Below are 26,592 nucleotides of genomic sequence, written 5' to 3' on the forward strand. Positions count from 1 at the left end.
GTTGCTGTTGAGTTTGACTACATGGAAGAGAAGTAACTCAATTTGTTCTTACCAGAAAGGAGTTCAGAAACATTAAATGCATCTCATCATCTATAGGAGCCCCCAGTGGAGCAATGGGTTAAATCTTTCTGCCAGGAGAACAGCTGACCGACAGGTCGGTGGTTTGATTCCAGGGAGAGAGGGTGAGCTCCCTCTGTCAGCTCCAGCTCCATGTGGGGACATAAGAGAAGCCTCCTACAAGGATGACAAAAACCATCAAAACATCCAGCCGTCCCCTGGGCAACATCCTTGCAGCCGGCCAATTATCTCACACCAGAAGCGACTTGCAGTTTCTCATGTCGCTTCTGACATGAAAAAAAATCTAATCTTTTAGGAAATTTCAGCTAAAAAGGTTCAGTGAACACTCTGCAAATGTTTCACTCACAGCAACAATGCATGATAACATTCCTTATCAATCCCCCCTCTCTAGATCCAAAGATGCATTTGCAATTACAATAGAAAAATAATGTCATTTCCAATTTGGAAGGAAAGATGCTCTTAATCTCCATGATATGATAATGCTGATTTCCTCCCATTTTATTTGTTTATTTTTTATACCTAGATCCTAAAACCTTTGGGTCACCATATTTTTAAGTACCTCTATAATATTCTAAATATTGTAGCTTGGATAAGAGGAGACTTAGAAACAATATGATAGTCATCTTTAAATATCCAAAGACATGTAATGTAGAAGATGAATGAGGTTGTTTTCAGGGGTACCTAAAAGAGACTAAATAAAAGGGAAACCAATGGATTAAAATTACAAGGAAAGAAATGACAAAGAACTTAAGTACAATGAACTCTTTGTCTTTGAAGGTCTTTAAACATGTGGCTTCTTCCAGCCCTAGGATTCTATAGTTCTATGATTCTTGCTGAAAATATACTGGTTTCTTGCCCAACTAGGCAATTCCTCATGGTAATATCAAGATTTCACTGACGTACAAGTATATGATCCATGAAGACTCCTTGAATGTTGATAACAACAACGTTTTAGAAGACTCTGTAACATATGAGTGGGCTTTGAAAAAATGGTCTCAGTGCTCAAAACCCTGTGGAGGAGGTAAGGAACGACTGCTTAACTGATGTGAGGAATCCATATAGCTTTCTGACTGTCATAAAATAACTCTAATTAATTAGCACAACATATCAATAATTGTGTTTTTCACATGCACAATTGATTTCTCAGTATGCAATAATGAACAGCTGAATTATCAAAGCATGTGTTTGATATTATTTCCTACATTGGATCTCTGCAGAATTACCTGTTCGGTGTAATCTCTTTAAATTTGTATATATGTAATGAATTCCCATTGTCAGTTGGACTGTAAGAGGAGAAAAGGTGAGTAACGTGCAAATGTGGGAATAGAGAAAGCACTCCTGGCAGAATAAGTATTGCTGTCCACTACTGGAAACGTTGGGGCTAATTCATAAACTGGTTCTTCTCCATGATGCCCACAAAGTGACAAGACACCCCAACACCAACTCCTATGGATAGATTCATGGGCTGAACCAGGACACTCTGACCTTGCAAAAGAGGCACACTCACATTTGACTCACTTTTAAATTGGGTACAGACAAGAGAACGGGATGGGGATTGGGGTAAAATTTGAATTACACACAAGCCCTTTAAAATAATGAAGATAAAAAGAACACTCTTTCTTCAGGTCATCAATTTACAAAGTATGGTTGCCGGAGGAAGACTGACCACAAGATGGTTCATCGCAGTTACTGTGACGCTATCCAGAAACCGAAGCCCATTCGCAGGGTGTGCAATCTCCAGGAATGTTCCCAGCCCATGTAAGCATTTCTCTTTGCTGGAATAGCCTGTTGCGTAAGAATTAGTTGAAGCAGAAATTTCTGAAGCTGGCCTCAAATGACCTCTCCTTCTCTCCCCTCCCCTTGTGGCTGTTTTGGGTCAGGATTGCTATATAGCTATAATTTTGAGAATATTATCAAATCAGAAGTTATGCAACAATGTGATCGGATTGCCAGTATTTTGGTAGGTGGGGAAAGAAGAAAACATCTCTATAAATAATTGTTTCCACTGGTTCCAAGTCAGATTTTGATTGGAGTGGAGAGTGGAATAACAATTTCTATCTGATGAATAACCTTGTGCTTCACCCATATATAGTTAAGGTAGAAGCAAACGTGAAAAGGGTTTTTATAAATTTATTTTATGGTGTGTGGATTTTTGAATATGTAAAATTACTTATAGGCTGTTATTGATTTAAATGTCATACAGTCCTAATCCAATAAAACACACAGGCCAACTTTTAAAGATGTGTGTTTGCTGGAAGAGTGGGTGGGAAAGGAATATTTTTGGCTCGCAAGAAATAATTTTTTGTTGAATCATCTCTCCAATGTGTCTCCTCCTTTCTTTTGTGTAGTAGTGGGTGTGTAATACTGGGGTGGGCAAATCTTTCCAAACACGGGGGGGGGGGGGGGGGAGAGAGAGAGAGAGAGAGAGAGAGAGAAATGGCCAGAAGAAGTAGGGCTAAACCTGAGAAAATGTTATATTGAGTGAATGCAAAGAGTGGTATAAATTTGGACAGTTACTATATATACTCGAGTATAAGCTGAGTTTTTCAGCCATTTTTAAGGCTGAAAAACCCTCTCAGCTTATATTTGAGTGAGGGTCCTGGCCGGCTTATATTCGAGTTGGCTTATAGTCAAGTATATAAGTAATCAGAGTTAGATGGTCTTATCTTATTAAAGTCTTATTATTATCTTATAATTTTATGTAAATATTCAAAAACATTTAATCTAGTGTAAATAAATAAATAAATACTGATGCCTCAATTAATGTAATTTTATTGGTATCTATTTTTATTTTTGAAATCTACCAGTAGCTGCTATATTTCCCACCCTCGTCTTATACTCGCGTCAATACGTTTTCCCAGTTTTTTTGTGGTAAAATTAGGTGCCTTGGCTTATATTTGGGCCGGCTTATACTGGAGTATATACGTTACTTGATTGGTGATTCCTTGGGTACTAATTACTCTTAAGTCTAAGGTCACAATAATTTACGCCTTATCATTTCAGAGGGGCTCAGCACCCACTTAGCCTTGGGATGTCTCAACCTCTTCACCCATTCCATGATCCATAACAAGGTGAAGGAAAGACTGGTAGGCTCAGTTATTGGAGTATTACAGAACTATTGACCAATCAAGGACTCACTGGCAGCAGGGGTCTCTGCCCAAAATAGTGTGCTGGTGCCTGGATTGAAGACACTCCTGGTGCTTTCAGGAGTCCTTCTACTGCAACTCCACTTTAGTAGGGAGGACAGAAGAGGTGTCTGGTTTGTTTTATTTTTCTGTGAAGTTTAGTGGTTCAGATAAAAGGATCCTGCCTTGAAGAGCAAATGGATCATAGAATCAGAGTTAGAAAAGGCCAGTAGGTTCATCTAGTCCAAACTCATTCTGCTATGCAGGAACACAAATCAAAGCACCCCTGACAGATGACCATCCAGCCTCTGCTTAAACACCTGCAGAGAAGGAAACTCCACCACACTCAGCATATTCCATTGCCAAACAACTCTTAGTGTCAGGAAGTCCTTCCTAATGCTAAGGTGGGATCTTTTTTCCTGCAATTTGCATCCATTGCCCCATTTCCTAGTCTCCAGAGCAGCAGAAAACAAGCCTGCCCTCTCCGCAATGTGACACCCTTCCAAATATTAAAACATGGCTATCATGCTCCCTCTTAGTCTTCTTTTCTCCCTCAGCAGTTCCTTATAGGACTTGATTTCGAAACCTTTGATCATTTTCGTCGCTCTTCTCTGGACGCATTCTAGCTTGTCAAGCTAGGCTAAGATTCTATATCCTTTAAAGTAGGATAAGTATGCATTGGCACAGTCTAGCTATTATACAGCCATTTGTCGTGGTTCATGAGCCTCCCACCCACCAAGTGAGAATTGGAACTCCGTGTGAGTATGTGCATGTAGAATGATTGGCTGCATTAGGAACCACACGTATACAACCTCTGAAAAAATGCCACTACTTGAACACCTATTTCTACATTAGTGTGGTGTCCCAATAGGATTCTGACTTTTATTTTATTTTATTTGGAGTGGGAACCAGCACATTCTCAGAGGAATAGCAAGCTGTAGGACATTTTCTGTCCTGTAGTATAGTATATTGGGGCTCATTGTATCATGGGTCTAGCTGATTACTTTGTAGTGGATATATGTATTCTGTATGCTTGATCTTTCTGTGAAAGTCAGTGAAATTGTTAAGATAGAAACTTGGAAGAACTGTAAGCAAAGCCTGACTGAGAGAATATACCACCATCAGCTGTGTGGTTTCAGTTTTCCTTCTGAGTAAACCTTCATAAGATTGGACGGCTGCTGCTATTCATTTCAAAGAGATTGTTGTATTTATTTATTTACATTTTGTCCTGCCTTTATCCTGGGATGTTACCCAAAGTGGCTTGCTTACTAACAAGGAGCATACAAAGGATTGGAAAGTTCTAAACACAACAGGAGAGAATGTAGGAGGGGCTAAAAGCACATACAAGTGTGATAAGTATTTTAATCCGCTTCAGTTTACTGTGAATTTGAAAACCTTTACTTTTATTGATGTTAATAGGTCACTACCTCTTTAATAGATGTTCAGTAAAACTCTGGGGAAAAGGGAGAAATCAGATCCCAGGAAAGTTGTGTTTGATTCTGTAGTACGTAGTGGGGATAGTTTTTATAAGCCTTGCCTAAATGGTAGGAGTAGCTTTTGCTCAATAGGTGGAGTTTGCTTGAATCTCTGGATTAGAGTATGAGAGAAAAATGCACTGAGTGGGTGATTTACTGTACTCGAGTCTAATTTGCTATTGAATCTAATGTGCACCTCAATTTTCAAAACCCTGAAACCAAAAACAAGTATTTGCTGCCAAATGTAATGTGCAGAGGTAAAAATGCACTCTCAATAATTTTGCCAAAAAAGGTGCACATTACAGTTGCTGCTTGCTTTACAAGGTCTTGGGTCATCTATGCTGAAAAATGAACTTTTTCAAATTATATTTACAAGTACCCAAAGACCCATTGACACTACACAATTATAGCACTATACTCCACTCAACTTCTGGGGCAATATCCTGTGGAATTATGGAATTGGCAGTTTAGGGAAGATTATTTGCAATTCTCAGCCAGAGCCCTCTTATAGTTCCCAAAACTACAAATCTCAAGTTTCCATGGGATAAAGTTGTGGCTATTGCATTTTTATACTAAAATCGTGTAGTGTGAATGCATCCCCATTCTCTCCTCAGCTTGTTCTCTGTACTTTTAAAACAGTCCATACCTATAGGTGCTTCCCAAGGGCATTAATTGGGATAATCGTTAGAAGTGTTCCAAAAGAGCTTAAGCATTCTATTGTAGTCACTATTTAATTTCTATAAAATGAAATGCTTGTTTCTCAAAACAGGATTGGAGGATGGGAAGAAATAAAAAAATGATCTTTGGGCTTTCCCTCTGCTGACCTGTTGGCTCTGCTCCACTAGGCTTGGCATTAGCTACTACTGAACGTTGTTCCTAAAAGAAGCTGATATATTATATTGAAGGCCCTGTAATAGTAGGACAAATTGCTTGGTTATGGTCTTCAATTCATTTCATGTGGTTTTTAGTTGAAAGCTGTTTGGATATCTGAAGTAACAAATTCATCTTTAAGAGTAACCCTGCTACCATGCTAGTGTCTGCTAACAACATTTATTTTTATGGTTTATTCCTCTGTTGATTTCAACATAAATTATTTAGAACATTACAAATAGCTGCTGTTAGGGAGGCAGGAAGGAAATTGTAAGACCAACATATCTCCAAAAAATAAAATGAAAAACTTACTTCAAAAAAGACTACACATGAATTTATTCAGGTTATAATTAGAACATACAATAAGATCTTGCATCTTTTGTGCTTATGGTAATATCTGATGTTTATGTCTTCATGGATTGGTGTTTTTCACTGTCAAATAAAGAAATCAGCAAAGTGTCTGAGCCCTCTAGATGAAAAAAAAATCAGACTAAATGTTTTTTAAAAGTATATATTTAATTCATGATTGGTAAGCTTCTTAGTGAAAATAGTATCTTTCAGTTTCTTACAAGCAGGAGTCAAATTTGGAAATATCTTTTTTCTACTTCTTTCCTTTTAAATTATGCACAAATAGATGTGCCAAATTAAAAATGCATATTTTTGATCTTTGAAAAATTGTATGCAAACGGGTTGTAGTCAATTGGAAAAAATACATTAAAATGCATATTTACGAAGAGTGCTTTAAAAAGTGGGTACACCAGAGAAATTGTGTGTTAAAATGCATAAGAATTCCTGAGTGAGAATTAAAAACAAAATATGTAGTAAAATCTGATGGAAGATACGGACAGGAGAGTAGGATTCAGAAGTACAATGAAATCAAGGGTTGTTGCTCAGTATTGCATTTTGGAGTTCATAACATAGACGTATGGAAAACCTGTGTTTTTCAGGTTCTAGTATGACTACATAGTCAGTCACACTGGAAACCTATGTAAATATCATGCCAGCCTACTTTAAGATTGGGCAAAGATGATCCATTCATCTGATCAGGGTGCAAGCAGGAGGATATTTCCATCTTATGGCAAGTGAGCCTGCATCAGTCAAAAGTAGGACTCCCATTATAAATACTTATAATAATAATAACTTTATTTTTGTACTCCGCCTCCATCTCCCCAAAAGGACTTGGGGCGGCTTACATGAGGTTGAGCCCAATCGACATAGTTAAAGTCCTTATTGCAAACTCTCTCACTAGTGAGATGGGAGTGGAAACATTGGCGGCTGAACCAGAACTCTATCCCAATCCAATGGATGGCTCTTATAGTGGTTCAGGGGGCCCTTCCCGACAGATCTATATCCCAGTATATCAAGGCAGAAAATCCCACATTATCTCAGTGTGGACTCAGATAACCCAGTTCAAGGCAGATATTGTGGGATTTTCTGCCTTGATATTCTGGGATATTGGGCTGTGTGGAAGGGCCCAGGGAAGAGCAGATCAATACAGGAGACACTAAGATGTAACAAAGATCCCTTCCACACAGCTGAATAAAATCTCACATTTTCTGCTTTAAACTGGGATATATGGCAGTGTGGACTCAAATAACTCTGTTCAAAGCAGATATTGTGGGATTTTCTGTGTTGATATTCTGGGTTATATGGCTGTGTGGAAGGGCCCTAAGTGTCTGATCTAGGATTCCAGTAATGATTTCTGCATAATTCCTTTCCTTAATTTTTTTATTATCTGTTTCATTTTGCAAATAGTCCATCAGCAATGCATTTTTATATAAATTTAGCCTCACAAGATCATTAACTAGAAGGAGAAAGGTTAATGGCATGGTAACAGTTTCTAACTTCCAGTTCACAGATTGCAATACATTGAGGGAAGCACAGGAAGACCTAGTGCAGAGCACTTTTGTTTGATAATTACTTCTTTGGTGGTTATAGTTTGAGAACTGGACGAAAATAATAACTTGGCTTAAGAAACAAAAGTAAATATAAATTCAGTGGCAACAATTATTTTTCAATAAAAAGCAGTGTTGCAAGATTATAAAGCCACTAAGGAAAGTTTTAGAGAAATTCCCATTTGTTTTTAAGTTTCTTCCAGCCCATCTTCAGAAATCCAAACTTTTAGGGAAGCAACTATGCACTGACTGCACAAACTACTATTTTCCACACTAAGGATCCTTTCATACTACACATTTATAACACTACGATTCCACTTTAAATGTCATGACTACATCTTATGAAATCCTAGGATTTGCTGTTGAGGGAAGGTAATGTAGAATTCACAGCCAGACAACTCCTTTAGTGTCTGAGATTCTGTGTGATCCAGCCATGACAATGGAATCATAGAATTATAACTACAGTAGAGTCTCACTTATCCAACCTTCCTTTATCCAACGTTCTGGATTATCCAATGCAGATTGCCTCCCACCCAGATCCACAGATATTTCTCTAGGCAGCAAGTACTGAACATTTTATGGATTTAACTTCTGACAATGTTGTTACTCTAAGTTCATTTTATGTGATTCTATCTTTATTTGTAGTCAATTTTTTAGTAGTCAATGTTTTTGTAGTCAATGTTTTCAATACACTGCAATGTTTTGGTGCTAAATTCATACGGTAATTACTACATAACGTCACCATGTATTGAATTACTTTTTCTATTGATTTGTTGTAAAACATGATGTTTTGATGCTTAATTTGTAAAATCATAATGTAATTTCATGTTTAATAGGCTTTTCCTTAATCCCTCCTTACTATCCAGCATTTTCACTTATCCAATATTCTGCTGGTCCGTTTATGTTGGATAAGTGAGTTTCTACTGTATGTAGTATCAAAGGTGTCTAGATCTTACCAAGTATTTATTTATTTATTTATTTATTTCAAATATTTCTATCCCGCCCTTCTCACCCAGAGGGACTCAGGGCGGCGTACAATTGGCAACAATTCGATGCCGATACATCATTAAAAACAACAACATATAAAAATATATTACAACCAATTAAATACAGTACAAAATATAAAACATAAAGCATATGCTTAAAATCCGTTCATCCAATATCCTCCAACTTTATCCATATAACAATCTGGGTCGTCTTTATCATAGCTTATATTCCACATGTCCAAGCCCTAATATAATAACATCTGGGCATTCTTCAAAATGGAACATGTTCTGAATAGTCACACACACATTTTTGAACCTGAACTATCTGCTATTAAACGCCAGAATAGGACCAAATGAATTTTACTTACTGAAAACATAGTATGTGTCTCTTTTGAAATAAAACTCACACATACAGAAAGCATGCACACGTTTCATCACTTTCTTGGATGTTTGTATTTATTTTGAAGTTAATTCTCATATATGCACTTGTTAAAGCTGATATATTGCATCTGTATTTTGTACATGGCTTCTCTGAACCTTTCAAAAATGTGGTATGAAATGTAAGAATTATCAATTAATAGATTGTTGTTATATCTGTTACATATGCAAGCTATACATTTATTTGGTTGAACTGTTTTCCCCCCACTGAACCAGATGGGTTACAGGTGACTGGGAACCATGCAGCAAAACCTGTGGGAAAACGGGAATTCAGGTGCGTTCTGTCCGGTGCATCCAACCTCTGCATGATAACACAAACCGCTCTGTTCATACCAAATACTGCAGCAGTGATCGCCCAGAGGGTCGGAGGGCTTGCAATCGGGAGCTTTGCCCGGCACAATGGCGAATAGGACCCTGGTCACAGGTAAGCAGGAATTGGCAGTATGGTTAAAATTACTTTAATTTACTTTGGAGAAGAGGAAGAGGATGAGAGTGTCATATCACATCCATTGTTACCAATGAATAGATTTGGGAGTTTTTGGAAATCTTAATGTTGCACATGTTGAAAAAAAAAGTCAGCCCTTGTCATCCAAAAGCCTTGTTGGTTGGTTGCTCCAGTTATTTTACTGGTATAGTTATGTTTCATATAAGTGAAGTTTGTTTCTGAAAATCTCCCAAAATTGAAAAATGAATAATAGGCAGCAGCACGTTGTTGGCCAGAGGTAGAATATTATGTACAGTTCACAGCTTTCAAAACGTATCAAATCATTTTGTTAAAGACCTTGGAAAACTGCATTTTATAGCCAAAGAAGGCATATCCTCAGCACGTTTTTCAAATGGATTTGGTACCTTTTGGAAACAAGCTCCACATATGTATTTCAGGTGATTCTCTGTGTCTAAGTTGGTTAGGATCCAGAATGTTAAGCAACAAGATCACAGGGGAATTGTCCAAAGTATAACTAAACTATAAATAAAATTAAAAAACAGATAACAAACACAAATAAGTAAATAAATAAAAAGAAATCACATCAAATATGGGACAATAAAAGTAACCTGGAACAATAAGCACCTCTTTATCCTTGAATGAAGTGGTGAAAGGCCCTATGTTATCAAACCAGTAAATTGAACTAATTGAAAGGCTTTTAGTAACTTCCATTATTGTGTGATTACTATTATTTCATAATTATAATAATTTCAGAGGCCTATTTGTCCCAGTCCAGAGCCCATTTGTGGGTTTCAAGGTGCATGCATATTATGTACATATACAAGTGGCTTTGTAGAAGATCTTCAATAGAAATAACAAAAGAATGATATATTTCTTCCACTGAAAATCACTAGGAAGCCAGTTTTGGTGGGAAATTCTGTGAAAACATTGACACTTCTATCTCCAGAAGAAGAACATGGCTATTATATTGGAATTTAACATTTATGTAACAGCATGGTTCCGGTTCTGATTTGGGGCACCAGAATGTATTGAACAAATACTAATTATGATAAAAAGCCATCAGCTACTATAAATCATTGCTTTAGCAAAACTTTTTTTCTGTTTTCTCTTCAGTGTTCCGTAACTTGTGGTAATGGTACACAAGACAGGCAAGTACTATGCAGAACAAGAGAAAATCTCATTGGCCTTTGTAGAGAAGAAAAGCCAGAGACAACAAGATTATGCAAACTACCTTTATGTCCTAGTGAGTGTTTACACCTTTTTTTTTAAATTAAAAATTGTTTCTGGGGCAGGATACTTTTGTAAAACTTAAGTAATTGTTTCAGTTAAATATTCTAATGATTTTTGTGACACCTGGTTTGTCTTAATTTGAAAATGAATGCCTGAGTCTATTTTCATCATGATTTTTAGTCAAAATAATATGTCCAATATTCGTACCTCAGTGACTTTACATTGGTTACAAATACAAATCAACTGAAGGAAACATGTTTTCTGGTGCCTTCTGATCCTGGGAGGAAAAAAATCAGAACCAAAGAGGGGAAATATCAGTGATCATATTGGTGGCATATGCCAGCATAACCCTAAGTATGTGTATTTATGTAGATATTGTCGGTATGTATTGGGTTTTTTTGAAAGGGGGGTTGTGTTTCACTGCTTCCTGTGAAATATCCATCCACCACAAAGCAGGAGAGATGGTAGTCTGAAGGCTTCAAAACACACTTCCATGTCCTGTTAGCAATAAGTAATTCACCATACAGATGTTCCCTGTCACTGTGCAGCTGCATTGCACAGCTGGGAAATGTAGATGTTTTTCATAGTAATGATGATGTAGCTTTGTCACCATTACTCTTGAATCTCAACCAAAAAGAACCACCCCACTGAAAGAAAACATTGCTGTTTCTCAGTTGTAGCTCAGTTTTGTTAGTGAGTGTTTTATCAGCCAGCATCCTTGTTGTTTTAGGTTTGGAAGTTGTTCTGCTTGAGTGCTAGAGAAGTGAAGCAAAGGTTGACAGTAATCAGGGCCGGCCGGAGATAATTTTTAATGGGAAGCGGGGGTGCTGAAAAGCGCCCCCGCCACCGGCCCCGCCTCCCGCGCCCTGGCCCCGCCTCCCACGCTGCGTGGGAGGCGGGGCCATGGCGATTAGTGAGGGGGCGGGGCCACAGTTGGCCCCGCCCCCGCCCAGCGTGCCCTGGCCCCGCCTCCCACGCTGCGTGGGAGGCGGGGCCAGGGCACGCTGGGCGGGGGGGCGGGGCCAGAGTTGGCCCCGCCTCCCACGCTACTCCCACTCGCCCGTCTGGCCTTCCTAGCAGGCCAGAAAGCAGCGGAGGTCCCTCCAGGCCGCGATTGCGGCCTGGAGGGACCTCCGCTGCTTTCTGGCCTGGTAGGAAAGGCCAGACGGGCGAGCGGGAGTAGCGGAGGCGGAGCCAGCTCTGACGCCGCTCCTCCCCCGCCCAGCGTGCCTTGGCCCCCACGCAGCGTGGGAGGCGGGGCCAAGGCACGCTGGGCGGGGGGGGAGCGGCGTCAGAGCTGGCCCCGCCTCCCACGCTACTCCCGCTCGCCCGTCTGGCCTTTTCAAGCAGGCCAGACGGGCCAGGGCGCACTGGGCGGGAGGCGGGGCACCGTCAGGGCGGTGCCCCGCCTCCCGCCCAGCCTGACGGCGCCCCCCCCGGGCCTGCGCCCGAGGCGGCGGCGTCAGCTGCCGCATGAGTGGGGCCGGCCCTGACAGTAATTCTTCTTTTTTCCAGTTTTTCTATTCTACAAATTGATTTGTTTCCTGACATCATTAAAAGAAGTAATCTCCTAGGTCTCAGACACTTGTGGTTCTCTGACAGGTGTACCTCTCATGAGATGGCACACAACTTTTCAAATAAAGACACCTGTATCCACAAGGAATATATTTCTGGCCAAACTGCAGTTACCTTGATCTCGCAGCTATGGCCAAACACCACTAAATTATTTCACTTCCAGTATACCATAGAATTTGCATTGGATGACCTAAAGATTCATAGCAAAGCAATCTCTCTAGGAATTTTCTAGGTCTTCTGTGGTGACTTCTGGGGGAAGCATACCATCGAATCACCTGCAGGACCTAGGAAATCCCTAGAGAGACTGTTTTCTCTCTACGGGTTCCATCATTAGGAGGTTCTGTAGTTACGGAGGTATTACTGTGCGTTTATACTTTACAGTATAAGATAATATATTTTAAATACATTAGGTACGCACTCAACAACTATTGATTGAGAATGTCCATGGATAAACATAGTATAAGAATTTCACATAAGCTTCCCTGTCACCAGCCACAGAACTGATTGTTGTACCTCAGTCGCCTTCTCACTATGTCCATTACATTGCTGGTGAAAAAAAAGAAGGGATGGAGAAGCATCTGACTATGTTTTCTTAGCTGGACATGGGCTGAAAATATCATCTACCAAGATCCTCTCTTTCAGAGGTCCCAGCGGATTGTGTTGTCATCCTGTCTATGACAATAATAACAACAACAACAACAACAACAACAACAACAACAACATTTTTATTTATATCCCACTTCTCTCCCTCATGGGACCCGAAACAGCTTACAGCATATTAAAATCATGTAAACAACAATCCAAATACATTAGTAATAAGTAAAAAAACATAAAATAAACAATTTAAAACAACATTAATATACATTTGCATTTTTGTGGCATCATGTCAGATCATATTACACTTTGTTCCTGCTTGTAAACATGGTGTTTCTTATCACTCCAGCTTAGTTTCCTTCACTAAAGGCCTGTCTCAAGAAGAAAGCTTTTAATTGGTTATTGAAAGAAGAAAGGGTGGGAGCTGTTTTAATTTCTTTTGGGAGGGTGTTCCACAGGGTCGGGGCGGCCACTGAGAATGCCCTCTCCCTCGTCGATGTCAGGCGCATTTGCTATGGTGGTGGAAGTGAGAGTAGGGCCTCACCAGAAGATCTTAAAGAGTGGGCCGGTTGGTATGAGGAGACGTAGTCAGATAAGTAAGTTGGACCTGAACTGTTTAGGGCTTTAAAGATCAAAACCAGCACCTTGAACTGGGCTCGGGAAAAAATTGGCAGCCAGTGCAGGTGCTGTAGCAGAGGGCTTGTCCGCTCTCTGGGTCCAGCACTTGTAAGTAACCTGGCTGCAGCTCTTTGAACTAATTGAAGTTTCTGGGCACACTTCAGGTGTAACCCAACGTAGAACCCATTACAATAATCCAAGTGGGATGTAACCAAGGTGACCATAGGAACATAGACAAACACTTCTCTTATCCTGTCTGCTCTCCACTAGCAATGAAATGGCTGTAAGGAGTGACTCTCACAGCCAAATGATGAGTTGAGGGCCCTTCAGTTGTTGCAATAAGTGGAAGAGCATACTGACATACACAGACATAAGGTTGACTTATACTTGCATACATCACTAATGGAATGTCAGTCATTATGTTGAAGAAATCCTAATGCAGAAAAAATCCAACCCTCGTATAACACTGTTTCTGTAGTCTCCTTTTTTTCCTGTAAGCATTTCAGTCCATAATGTATTTGAGCAGACATGGCCAAACTATTTTATTTAAAATTAAAAAGCTGTTTTGCTAAGTATAGCTTTGACCTTTTACTAGAGGCATACCTTTAATGATTACCACAGTACCACAGTAAAGCACCAAAAATGGTGCTTTAAGAAACTACAAATGTGCTCATCTATATTCCCGCTCTCTCCGTTTTTTTCTTTCTTTCAGAAAATTCATCGGATACCTCAAAGAAGACTTACATGATACAGTGGCTGTCAAGACCGGACCCAGATTATCCTATCCAGAAAATATCTTCAAGTAAAAGACCCATTTATAACTCTGCCTTTGCCCATAAATGCATGCCACATCCAATGTGGACTTTGCCTTCTGCTCTATTCTTCTTCCTATATGGAACATTTCCTTGAGTCTGCCAAGTTCTATCTTGGGCTGAATCTTTTTCTCCCCTTCGCTGGGCCTTGGTGCACAGTGTCTTTCTTCTCTGGAGATTGCGTAGCACTTGCTGCGATGGAGATCGTTAAGGTGTTGGATGTGTGGAGTAGGATCTCCTCAGTGTGTTGAAAGTCCTATAAAAAAGGAGCTGGTATCAGTTTGCTTGTTGATTGGTGATGGTGAAAAAAGGCTCTTAATGGGCTCATGGTTTCAGTTTGATGGTGAAACTGAGAACTTATTGTGAATGTGATCACATCACAATAATGACACCTTGTAGTGCTAAAGTTCTCCTTTCTGTCTAAAGGTCCTCTATCTCACCACAGGCTAGCTTCAGTATTTTTGCAGGGCAGTCAAACAAAATGAAAGCACTCATTCCATCTTTCTTTACAGTCTCATTGCTTCTAAACTCATGCTTCATGGTGGTTTGGGGGTTGTGGTGGAAGGGAGAATCTTAACTATAAAATTTGTGTTTTGTACCATCAAAAAGGTCTCTTACTACAGGTAGATGAGACTCTCTTTATATTCCTGCCACATGCTACTACTGTGCTATGCTGTAGTTTGAGCTATTCATTAACTCTTATTTAGTTATAATTTATTTATAATTTCTTGGTTTATTAATTATTTTTTTACAAAACCAGCAAGTTTCACTACATAATTTTGCCAGACTGTTCCTTATGAATTTTTTTTAAGCAAGCAGAAATATAATACGGCAAAACTATGTGGTCTATGCTGCAAGTTGTGATTTGTGGTATTTTAATATCCTTGAGACAACATGACATTGTCATGCTGAGCAATGTCAAAAGTTACTCAACAGTGAACTCTTTATACATCATTGCATCCATCAGTCTTTTTTCACCATTTGCATGTTTGACTTGAGTGGCTCAGTTGTGTGTGTCTGCGTGTGTATGTGTGTGATCTATTGACGTGTGTCAACTGGCAAACATAACAGTGTGAACAACTACAGAATTACCTCAATTTTTATTGCTTTTTCATTTTGCTTAGGGAGGGGAGAAACTTATATTTAGAAAAATGCCTTAATATTTAATTGCATTGGCATTAACCACCAATTCCAGCTTTAAATCTAAACAGTGCATTGAAATCATGAATCCATGTTCAATGTACAGTGTTTTTACTTGAACAAAAAACACTGGAAGGAGGTTTGCACAGTCCATTGATGAATAACAAGCTAGAAAAAAAAAAGATATATTGCCAAACGAATTTGGTTTAATTGCAGTTCATTGCTTAAGCATATATTTGTGTTGAAGATCTAAATCCATTTCAGTGATATCAGATACAGGAAGTGTATTGGTCCCTGAGTTCCATGGCAAACTGCTTCCTGCTGTTTTCCACCCAGTTATAGGCAATAGGTAGTTGGCCCTGTGGATCTTTCACAATGTAGCACTTCAACATTGTCATTATCATGTGATCACATATTTAAATTTTGCTGTTACTATGATGATTTCCTGCTGCAACATGTAAGTAATTATACATGGCAACGTAAAAGGCAAAGCCACGTTATCTGGCGCTAAATACTGTTATGTAAAATAATTGGTGTTTAACTGTTATCAACTTATCAATGACTGTTAGTTACCTTTAAATAGACAACTGTTAAGTGATGTTTCAAAATATGGGTGGCTATCGAAAAATGGTGCAATAAGGTTTCTGGGCATCACGCACTAGATCTATATGCACTTTGGTTTATCAGGGATATTTTATTAGTGTTTTGTATGTATTTAACAGAATATTAAAAGATGTGCCAATTCAGTTTGCTGTTCAATATTTTTTATGAGGCCAGTTGAAATGTGTACCAAAGTGACTGTGCAAATGACTATTTTTTTCTTACTGCTGAGATGAAGACATACTTACAGTCTGTCATGCATATTGCAAAATAAAATAAGATGAAAGTTAAGCAGGTCTGGCGGTTTTGCTTTAGAAAAAAAGCACAATTTATTCTGATATATATGCACTTTAACAAGTTTAAAAGGGGGGGGATGGGAACCACCAAGAGACTTTTGTACCTTAAACATTAAAAGGTTTACAATATACTCAGGCTCGTGTTTGACTTAGAGGCCCCATTAAAATCAGTGGGACTTAGGCAAATGTTTATAGGATGTCACAATTAGTTTATGTGGCTTACATTTTATTGCTTCAGATGACATGCAGTCCATTACAGCTTATGCCAAAATAAAAGCGTAAGCCTTCCAGGTGCCATAAGGCTGTTTCCTGTTTTTACTGGAACAGAGAGAAATTCTGCTTCCTCTAGAGCAAGCATGGGCAAACTTCGGCCCTCCAGGTGTTTTGGACTTCAACTCCCATAATTCCTAACAGCCTACCAGCTGTTAGGAATTATGGTAGTTGAATTCCAAAACACCTGGAGGGCTGAAGTTTGCCCATGCCTGCTCTAGAATCTGTCCCTGTAGTTGTGACAGCACAATACTTTAATTGTACCATAGAAATCAATTTTACGTAACTCTGTATATGAATGTATTTGTGTGGTGGTTTGTTGTTTTATTTAACTGCTGAAAAATAAGGCATTTTTCTAAAAATATTTCAGCTAGTTTTTAGTTTAATTAGTAGTTTTTTTAATTTCAAAAGTATCAAATATATGTCCTGATTAAGCTATCTTATGCATTGGAATATATTCCAATCCTATCCCTTTTCAGACTCATGCAGTCATCCTCCAACTGTGGCCCTCCAGCTGTTTGGGCGTCTAACCCCCAGAATTCCTGACCATTGAACAAGCTGGCTAGGGCTTCTGGGGGTGGAAAGCCCAAATAGATGGAGAATCACAGTTTGAGGATGCCTGGACTAGTGCTTTATTTTATTTTTATTTTTTAAAAAAATAGAAACAAACATGTAATCTCTAGCTTTCAAGAATTCTAAGGAAGTGCTTTTTCCCTTATGGATCTGGTCTAACAGTACTTACACGCTAACATGAAGTCAGGTAACATAAGAATCAGATTTTTTTCTTTAAAAATGGATTGGTATCATGGAATAACTGTTTCCACCTCATCAGTGAATACTAGATTTTGAAAATACAATGTCAAAACGTTAGCTCATGCTGCTATGTTTGCCAATTAAACACACTCATGCCCTATTTTTATTTAAGGGGAAAGTGAGTGAAAAGACGTCATCCATGACTGATTCTGAATTTTATCTGTATGTTGGAATGCTGTTGAAAGCTTTGGGGGCATTGACACTCCTGCTCCCCTCTTTGCCTGCAGTGCAGTTCTAGCAGCCTTGTGATGCTTGTACCCTTTGCTAAAAACTCTTAGAAACATGACACTGAAACTTCATAAGAAAAACACTAATGGAAGGGTGGATTTGAACTAGGGAAATGATAAGTAGTGTAACTCCTTTCCTCACACATACAGCTCCCTTTGTTGTCATTCCTCTGTCCTCACTTGTCAAAGCTATTTCTTTGTTCTAAGAGACATTGAAGTATTGCTATACCATTTTGGCTAGAGTTTGGGAACATTGCTTATTTGGACCACAACTCTCAAAATTCCTCAAACAGAATGGTTGGAAAATTCCTGGAGTTCTAGGTAACATTCCCAAGCTCTGGTTTTTCAGTAAATGGGGCCAGAAAGAGGCTTCACACTTGACTTTCAAGGATATTTTCCACATACACTCTAAGATTTGCAGGATAAGCCAATGAAATGAAAAAACAATGCTTTGAACACCCATGGCTTTAATGCCTTCATAGTACTTCTACTGGAAAGTTTTGTAATTTGCTTTTAACACTTCAAAATCTGTTTTCTAGCTGCCTCTTCAAGCATGGCTTTTGACTGTCTCCAGAAATAAACACATACAAGAGAAAAATTAATGAAAGCCTGCAATTTTCTAACCTATATTTACTGTATTACATTTATGAACCTAGTAGCCTGGAATTTAATTTTCAGAATGTCATCTGTACAAGGATCTCCGTTTGCTGCCAATGCTTGCTATAGTTCGCACAGGAACCTAAAACTTGCACCTAACATTGGATTTAGCCCTTGAAGTTTGCTTGACTCTGTCTCTGGTTTATAAAGTACATATAACTCTATTTTTCTCTTCCAGAAGAACATTGCCAAGGAGACAAGTCAATGTTTTGTCGCATGGAAGTTCTATATCGGTACTGTGCAATTCCTGGTTACAATAAACTGTGTTGTAAGTCTTGTAATTTGTATGGTAACAACACAGGAAATGGAAACTCCACAGAATCCAATCATAGTAAAGTGAATGATATTGAAGAGGAGACCACTCTTACAACACTTGTTGATGTTCATATCTCACACACAACTTCAGGCCCAACCATTGTTCCTAAAGCAAACATCACCAGTTCCAATACAACGGTAGATCAGCCGGAAGGTAACGCGGTGGACGTTCCATATAAAATTCATGGACTGGAAAATGAAGTACCACACCACAACATCATCTTGAGGAGGAAACCGCCTTATGAAAGGACAAAGAACCAAAGAATTCAGGAGTTGATTGCCGAAAAACGGAAAAAAGAGATGCTCAGGAAATTACTTTAAAATGAAAATATTCCCCATGTTTTTTCTCTCTTATAGAGATGTTCCCCATACCGCAGTACTGCCTATGTTACCATAGAGACTAAAGATAAATAGTGGTGCTATGGCAGAAATGCCAAATGCTATTACCTTCAGTACATGGAAATTTAAGATTATTTAATTAAGGTTAATATAAATATTGTAATAATGGCTAGGATTACAGGTTGCTGCAGAAACTAGTGCAATATCCTTACAGATTTCACTGCTCCAACCTAGCCAAGGTCAGCAGGGCTCTGACTTTGTGTGGTCTCTGTTGCTCCCTCTGTGTATTTTCTAGAATCCAATGGGATGTTATTGCAGCACCCTCAACGTATTTGACAAGAGGTTTTAATAGCTGGCTCTAAAAGCCTCAGTAATGTTCAGAGGCCTGTCTTGTAGCCAGTCAAACCTCAGCTTCAAGGAAGGAGATTTTGTTTCTTCAAACACTTAGGTCTGCTTATGCTTAGTTGGCTAACAAATCTGATTGATTGGAATCTATTTCAAAGTCAGTGTGCCAGAATCCAGTGTGCCAATTGCACCTGGCTTTTCCACTGAATTCAATGGTGCTATTCCCATACTCAGGAAGCAACAAGGAGTACCACTGCAAGATCAAGGTGAGAATTAAGACCCTGTTTCAGGAATCAAGCATAATGGTTTGTGCTTTCTGTTAACCACTTGAAAAGCAAAGTAGGTAGGAACTTCTGCTGCTTACTGTACAAAATCCAGCTGGGAAGGGCCAATTCTTCTAGTGGTGTAAGAGAGGAACACCCCTTATGCTGATAAATATAATTCACATCAAAATACTTTTAATTTTCTCATTTATTCAGAAGAAAAGGTTTACACGCTATTGCTGAAGGTTTTTCCACAGTGAAAGGCATCATTATACCTGCTTTCTTTTTCTCACACTTTAGAGACCAACACTGCCATAACATTCATGTATCCATTAGACCCATCAGTGTCAGGGAGACAAACTACTTGCTAAACTTTAGCACTTAATTTTGAAATAGAATCCTCTATATCCATAAACATTTTAACCATCAAATATGTGTGCCTTCATTCCTACCAATAAGAAAATATTAATATTATTCTTGAAAAAAAATATTTGAAATTAAATGTAATATACTAACTCACTGGATGGGCTGCCCAAATGATCCGTAATTTAGTTTTATGTGTATTTCCAACTATCTGCATTTCATTATAAATGTTTCCAGTGCAATTATGCAGATCATTTACTCCAACTTTTACAGATATTCTGATTCATTTACATAACTGGATTTCTAGTTTTCTTTCAGTTGGTGCTTTTCTGTGACAAAGATATATGGTTTTTGTTTTATTGCAATATCTACAGTGTAATGTTTTTCATTGTGGCAGTGAACAACTTGTACCATCAAGAATTAATTAGAACAGTTGTACTGTAGCAGGAGCAAACACATGTCATTATGCATATATATATGTATACAAAATACTGAATCTGTTTAGATCTTAGAATGTATAATTTGACAGCCCTTTGAGTACTGGTTTCATCTCGTACAGCACTTTTGGAAAGCATGCAGGCACATCACAGTTTATTGCTGCTCACTTTGTTCAAAGACAAATGCACAGGCAGTTACTAAACATATTAGTTTATTAGTAAGCCACACCAATTGGGTACTCCAGTACTCAGTTGGGTTTAGGAATCCAGCTTCAGATTGATTACATAAATGTTACTTTAAAAGGTTCTTTTGGATTAAAATTTAAAATCATCCATTTTTAAAAAATAAAGCAATTACGAACAAAAATGAATGAGATTCATAAGTACCTCTGCAGTTTTAATGAAATATTGGCTTGGGACAAATCATTAACAACAGGCATGGACTTTCAATCTGACTAATAGGATAGGCTCCATGTAGATTGAAAAACTTCCTAACATCTTTGTGCATGGATTTACTTCGTTATAGAAAAGGAAGGCGGGACATTCTTGTGATCATTCCACCTGGTTTATCTACGGTACAATTACTCTGCTGAACCTGCAAGGTTCTTGATGCTGTCCTTGCTTTCCATACTAGTATAGAATCATAGAGTTGGGCGAGACCTTGTGGGCCATCCAGTCCAACCCCCTGCCAAGAAGCAGGAAAATTGTATTCAAAGCACCCCTGACAGATGGCCACCCAAGCTCTTTTTAAAAGCCTCCAAAGAAGTATCCTCTATCACACTCCGGGGCAGAGAGTCCCACTGCTGAACAGCTCTCACTGTTAGGAAGTTCTTCCTAATATTCAGGTAGTAGAATCTCCCTTCCTGAAGTTTGAAGCCGTTGTTCCGCGTCCTAGTCTCCAGGTCAGCAGAAAACAAACTTGCTCCCTCCTCCCTATGACTTCCCCTCACATATTTAAACATGACCATCATGACTCATCTCAGCCTTCTCTTCTGCAGGCTAAACATGCCCAGCTCTTTAAGCCGCTCCTCATAGGGCTTGTTCTCCAGACCCTTGATCATTTTAGTTGCCCTCTCTGGACACATTCCACCTTGTCAATATCTCTTTTGAACTGTAGTGCCCAGAATTGGACACAGTATTCCAGGTGTGGTCTGACCAAGGCAGAATAGAGGGGTAGCATGACTTCCCTGGATCTAGATACTAGACTCCTATTTATGCAGGGCAAAATCCCATTGGCTTTTTTAGCTGCCACATCACATTGTTGGCTCATGTTTAACTTGTCCACGAAGACTCCAAGATCTTTTTCACATGTACTGCTATTGAGCCAGGCATCCCCCATTCTGTATCTTTGCATTTCATTTTTTCTGCCTAAGTAGGGTATCTTGCATTTGTCCCTGCTGAATTTCATTTGTTAGAGTCCCAAATTTTCTGTGCCTCTTGGTATGAAAGGACTAATTTGGTAGTTTGCAAGTTGATAATATCAGTTTCTTAACTAAGAGCCAATGAGAGAAATAACCATCAGAGTGTATCCAGACATATCACACACACACACACGCAAGCACACACTTGCATATATCTGATGAAGACCAAATTTTGCATTGCTAATAACTTGTATATCCTTGGAAGGGAGCAAAATGCAGTCTGTGGCTTGTACGTATGCCCCCTTGGCCATTTCTGTTGACCAAGGTATGCCCGGGAGTAAAGAAAATGCCCTTAAGGGCACTTTTCTGCCATAGGAGCATTTTTGCCACATTTGGGGCAAAGGGCTAGAGCCATATTAGGCTCACAAAAAGCCTTTTCTTTAAAAATGAAGCTTTAACAAAAAGAGTGCCTTTTGTGAGCCTAAAAGCATGGCGAAAATGCTTCCCCAAAGCCCCAGAGGGCAGTTAGGCCAAAAAGGGTGGTGCTTGTAGTGCAGGGTGTGTAAGTGTGCAGCTCCCCAAGGTATTTTAGGGAGCTAATGCAGTTCCCTGGCCTCGCACAGTTGGCCACTCCTGTTACACAAGTATATGATTAACTCCATTTCTAATTAATCTGACTTCCTCTTTAGACATTTACACATCATGCCCTTGTTTGTGATATAGCATATCTGAGAGATACCTGCTGGCATTTTTGAGGGTGATTTTTGTTCTTTGTCCCCAATTCCCACCAAAGAATGCTCATCTTTAATAATCTTGTTATCTTTGGGCACTTTTCTCTTCATCCCCCTTTTAAAAAAAAAGTGCAGTTCAGAAATTATCTTCCATCACTATGTAAGTAGCATATTCATCTGAAATGTGTGGAAAAAGAATTGTGAAAACAGATTACTATCTTGAAAATACAGAATGATACTAATTACATTTTGGCTAATTAGGCATGACACATTTTTGAGGGAAGACACGTGTCTATAAAACACGGGAAACATAGCTTTCAGCTTACTCTTGGTTAGTTGTATTCTGCTCAAGTCTGCAATATGTTCATGATTCATGAAAGGTGTTCTGACAGAAGTTAGGAGCTTTTTAATTTAACACTAATAGAGCCAACAGAGTATTTGATAACAATATTCTCAAGTAACTTCATTAAGATCTCAATAAATGTATGCATTCATTTTAATAAACGGAGAAAAGTTACTTCTATCCCACCCACATTGTAGAACAGAGCTTATAAAAGATAATTTCACAAGTCCCTGGGCCTCATCCCTCCCTTACATCTTGATTTCCTTGTCTTGTAAATTGGTTTTTAAAATCTACCAGGCCTTGATAATAGTTTGAAATGCACAAATTCTGTTAGGATTTCCTTGGGGGTATGCAAGCTTTTCCTTACAGGTTACTGACCATCATTAACTGAGGAGTGGGAGAGCAGAATTATTGTTATCTCCATTACAATTGTTAAACAAATTCAGCAGCCATGGTTTGCTAATGAATTTGTTTGTTCAATTTTTCCAGTAGGTACAAAAAAGGACATCTTATTGTTTCCTTGATGAAACAAAGGTCGTCTTCTTTTTCAGTCCTTCCTCAACTCTCCATCTGCTCTATTTTCTGGATCAGCAGATAATCATCTTGGCAAACAAAATTCTTTGTCTCTGACTTGTCTACTAGGCACTTTTCATGGAAAGGTTGGCTCCTGTGGATGTTTTCCATACACCAGACGGTTTACAGTTTATGGAAAGAACAACTAGTTTTGCAGTTTGTGTATCTAATCAGGAGTACCAGAAGCAAGGAGGGCAATGGAGGCAATGGGGGCAGGGGGAAGGAGAAGGACAGGGAAGGACAGGCGGTAGCTGACTAGAACAAACTAACAAATCCCATACAAATTTTCTTGATTTTGTGTGTGTGTGTGTGTGTGTGTGCTGATTCTTATTTTTCTAAGAATCTTTACATAAGAGTTCAGATAGTTATGAGTATTATTCTCCAAAATGGAAGCAACTTGCTTATTTGTTACATTGTGAAATATCAAGCTAGTATTTTGGCTACCTAATACTTTCTTTTGAATGGGCTATTTATGCCTGTGGCCGAATGTGAGAACTTTGTAATTTCAGAGGAAGCTGTCTGGTTTTTGCCACAGTTATCAGAAATGGAGTAAAAATTTAAACCTGATAGCTTGTTCCCGAAAACAAATGGAGGGAGGAATTACTCAACAGTGTCTCTCCCTTTTAACTGGGAGAGAGCAAGCAAAATCACTGAAGAGTCTTGTGGCATCCTAAGGGCTAAAACGGAATCATCAAATAGTAATCTTATCTGATCATAGCTGAATGGAGTGGTACTATTACTTCTCTTGATTAAGATACCATTCTCCTATTGATGCAGTCTAGAATCACATTCACTTTTTTAGCTGCCACATCACACTCTTGACTCATGCTCAATTTGTGGTCTACTAAGATTCCTAGATCCCTTTCTTCACATGCATTGTTGTCAAGCCAGGGGTCACTCATTCTATATCCCTCCCTCCCTCCCTTATTTAAAGAAGAAGTCAGATTGATCAGAAATTAAGTTTTTCTTTCTTACTTTCCTTTCCTTTCCTTCCCTCCCTCTCTTTCTTTCTTTCTTTCTTTCTTTCTTTCTTTCTTTCTTTCTTTCTTTCTTTCTTTCTTTCTTTCTTTCTTTCTTTCTTTCTTTCTTATAGCATAATAAATAATACTTTGTATTACAGCACTTGGCTTTGTGGCAAGTGATAATGCTTATTTCCATATTGTGAATAAATTTGGTGGCCAATATCTGCAGTTTAAGATGCAGTTCAAGGCCAGTTTGGTAGTCCAGGGTAACTTCTGAATTAGCTGGAAATCTTTCACCCAGTTGCCCCAGTAAGCACATTTTGTTCAAATTACAACAGTCTACTATATTGTCTCTGTAGCAACATGGAAAGGGAAAGCATTGCTCTGCTACCACATTTTTATTCCATAAGGACAATAGCTCTCGTGATATTTTGTGTTCAAGCATTTAAAAATTATGCTCATTATTTTATCTACTAAGTTGACATCACCACATCAAATACATTTATAACTATGTGAAAGATTTTGTTCTAAAAATATGGTGGGGAAATGTTTTGGCAATTTGAAAAAAATGGACCCAGATTATGTGGTGGTGGGTGGACATGACCAGAGAAGAAGACAGTATGTATAGGATTTTAAGCTCCCTTTCCAGTACCATGCAAATGCCCAATAGTTGTGGGAACAGACCCTTAGAAAAAAAATTTGGTTTAAAATATGTCAAAATGGTGCTTACCCAGTACTCAAAGGGTTTTTGTGATTTACTTTTATTATATAATGCATTTACTACTTTTATTTACTCATCTACACTGCACAGTATTTGCTCTGTTCATATGGCACAGCCTTCACTTACAATGCATATGCCTTATTGTCAGCTACATAGCCATGGGTTGTATATTAAAATGTATATACAAATCAGAATCTTTAATTTTATAAGTTATTAAAATCCCGATGTCTGGGTTCTTTTGCAAAGGTGTTTGACTTTTTAACTTTGATTACCCAGTTTGTTCTCTGAATAACATTCCATATGTCTAAGCTCACTGTTTGTTTTTTTGGAAGAAAAAAACTGCAGTTATTGCTGTTTCCTTCCTAGATGCCTTTGGTAACACCCATTAGCACAGTTGTGGCATTTCTCTAGGCAGTGTTCTCTGAAAACAAAACTAAATGGAAACACAAGGCATATAATATAGCCCTTTATAATTCCACTAAGTCTGTCCTCAAAGGCAAGATCCTAATATATGTTTATTCAGAAATATGTTTTGATCAGGAAATATGCTAAGTCAGCTCCCAGTTCTTTATACTTAGTTATTTTCTCTTTGACCTTTCTTTTGAGGCAAACTCTGGTTTTGGGCTACTAGCTCTTTAATTAGTTGATTCCTTTCCCTCATTGCCACAACAGTCCCAAATTATTCCTTTAACTAGCATGTTCATTTTTTCAGCCAGCACAATTGCTTACTCATTTTTGTTTTTATGTTCATTTAAATGAATAGCCACAATTACCTGTCAGCAGAGAGCAAAAGCGTGATCATTACCATGCCAGTTCAATAATGCTGTGGCTACATGTAAAGAAACAAGTAATTAAAGGTATAGTAGTCAAGATGGAGATGCATTCAAAAGAAAGGAGATGGGAGAGAACAACTAATTATAGGAGTATTTAATGGAGACAGAAACCAAGAGACAATGTTCATGAAATGTTCTGCCAAGGCACACTGGACAGCCTGAGGCTACAGTTAAATATTTTGTGTTATTTAGAAATGGTCATAAATTAAGTATGGGGAAAGAAAAGTTGAAAGTTCCTAAAGAAAACAAGAGACTAAAATGGTTTGGCAATAGTATGGCAAAATAAAAATTGATCAACACCTTTCCCATAAACAGTTATGGGAAGCAGCCCTATGCCTCTAGCAGAGGTAATTCAGAACTCCAAGACTGGAAGAATGGAGGAAGCCTGGAGGAAGCCTTTGACTCCACATGTCATAGCTACTAAAACAACGTCAAAGTCATTCATATTGTGCTTGTGACATATATGTTATTTTAGATTGTGGATTGTTTATTGTTGTTTATTTATCTTGGGGGAGCTTAACCATAGAAAGGCTGCTAGAGTAGCTTATATAATAACTGTGGTCAGCAAAGAATAAAACACAAAGGGTCAGAAAAATTCTCAAAAGCAAGCTCAATGGAGGCAACACCATCAAGGCCATAAACACCTGGGCCATACCTGTCATAAGATATACTGCTGGCATCATAAACTGGACACAGGTGGAACTGGACAATTTGGACAGAAAAACAAGAAAACTCATCATTCACTGCACCCTCGCAGTGATGTTGACCGGCTATATCTGCCTAGAAGATCAGGTGGCAGAGGACTCTTACAAGTAAAATAAGCAGTCAAAGAAGAACATGCCCTGGCAGAATATGTAAAGCA

General features: G+C 38.6%; 1 protein-coding gene across 4 annotated transcripts in view; it reads left to right on the top strand.

The window, feature by feature from the left end:
* adamts2 (ADAM metallopeptidase with thrombospondin type 1 motif 2) overlaps positions 1-25,142 on the top strand; it is a 416,207-nt gene extending 391,065 nt beyond the window's left edge. For 3 of the 4 annotated variants that reach the window (XM_062970293.1, XM_062970294.1, XM_008104855.3), the window contains 6 exons: positions 943-1,099; positions 1,704-1,836; positions 9,084-9,291; positions 10,426-10,555; positions 14,042-14,131; positions 18,323-25,142. In XM_062970293.1, coding sequence (XP_062826363.1) covers positions 943-1,099; positions 1,704-1,836; positions 9,084-9,291; positions 10,426-10,555; positions 14,042-14,131; positions 18,323-18,780 — 1,176 coding nt within the window. In that variant the 3' untranslated portion in view covers positions 18,781-25,142. The remainder of the gene's footprint in view (positions 1-942; positions 1,100-1,703; positions 1,837-9,083; positions 9,292-10,425; positions 10,556-14,041; positions 14,132-18,322) is intronic. The other variant, XM_062970292.1, reaches the window with a different exon arrangement.
* The last annotated feature ends 1,450 nt before the right edge of the window (positions 25,143-26,592 follow it).

Source organism: Anolis carolinensis, chromosome 2, assembly GCF_035594765.1.
Source record: "Anolis carolinensis isolate JA03-04 chromosome 2, rAnoCar3.1.pri, whole genome shotgun sequence".
Lineage (NCBI taxonomy): Eukaryota > Metazoa > Chordata > Lepidosauria > Squamata > Dactyloidae > Anolis > Anolis carolinensis.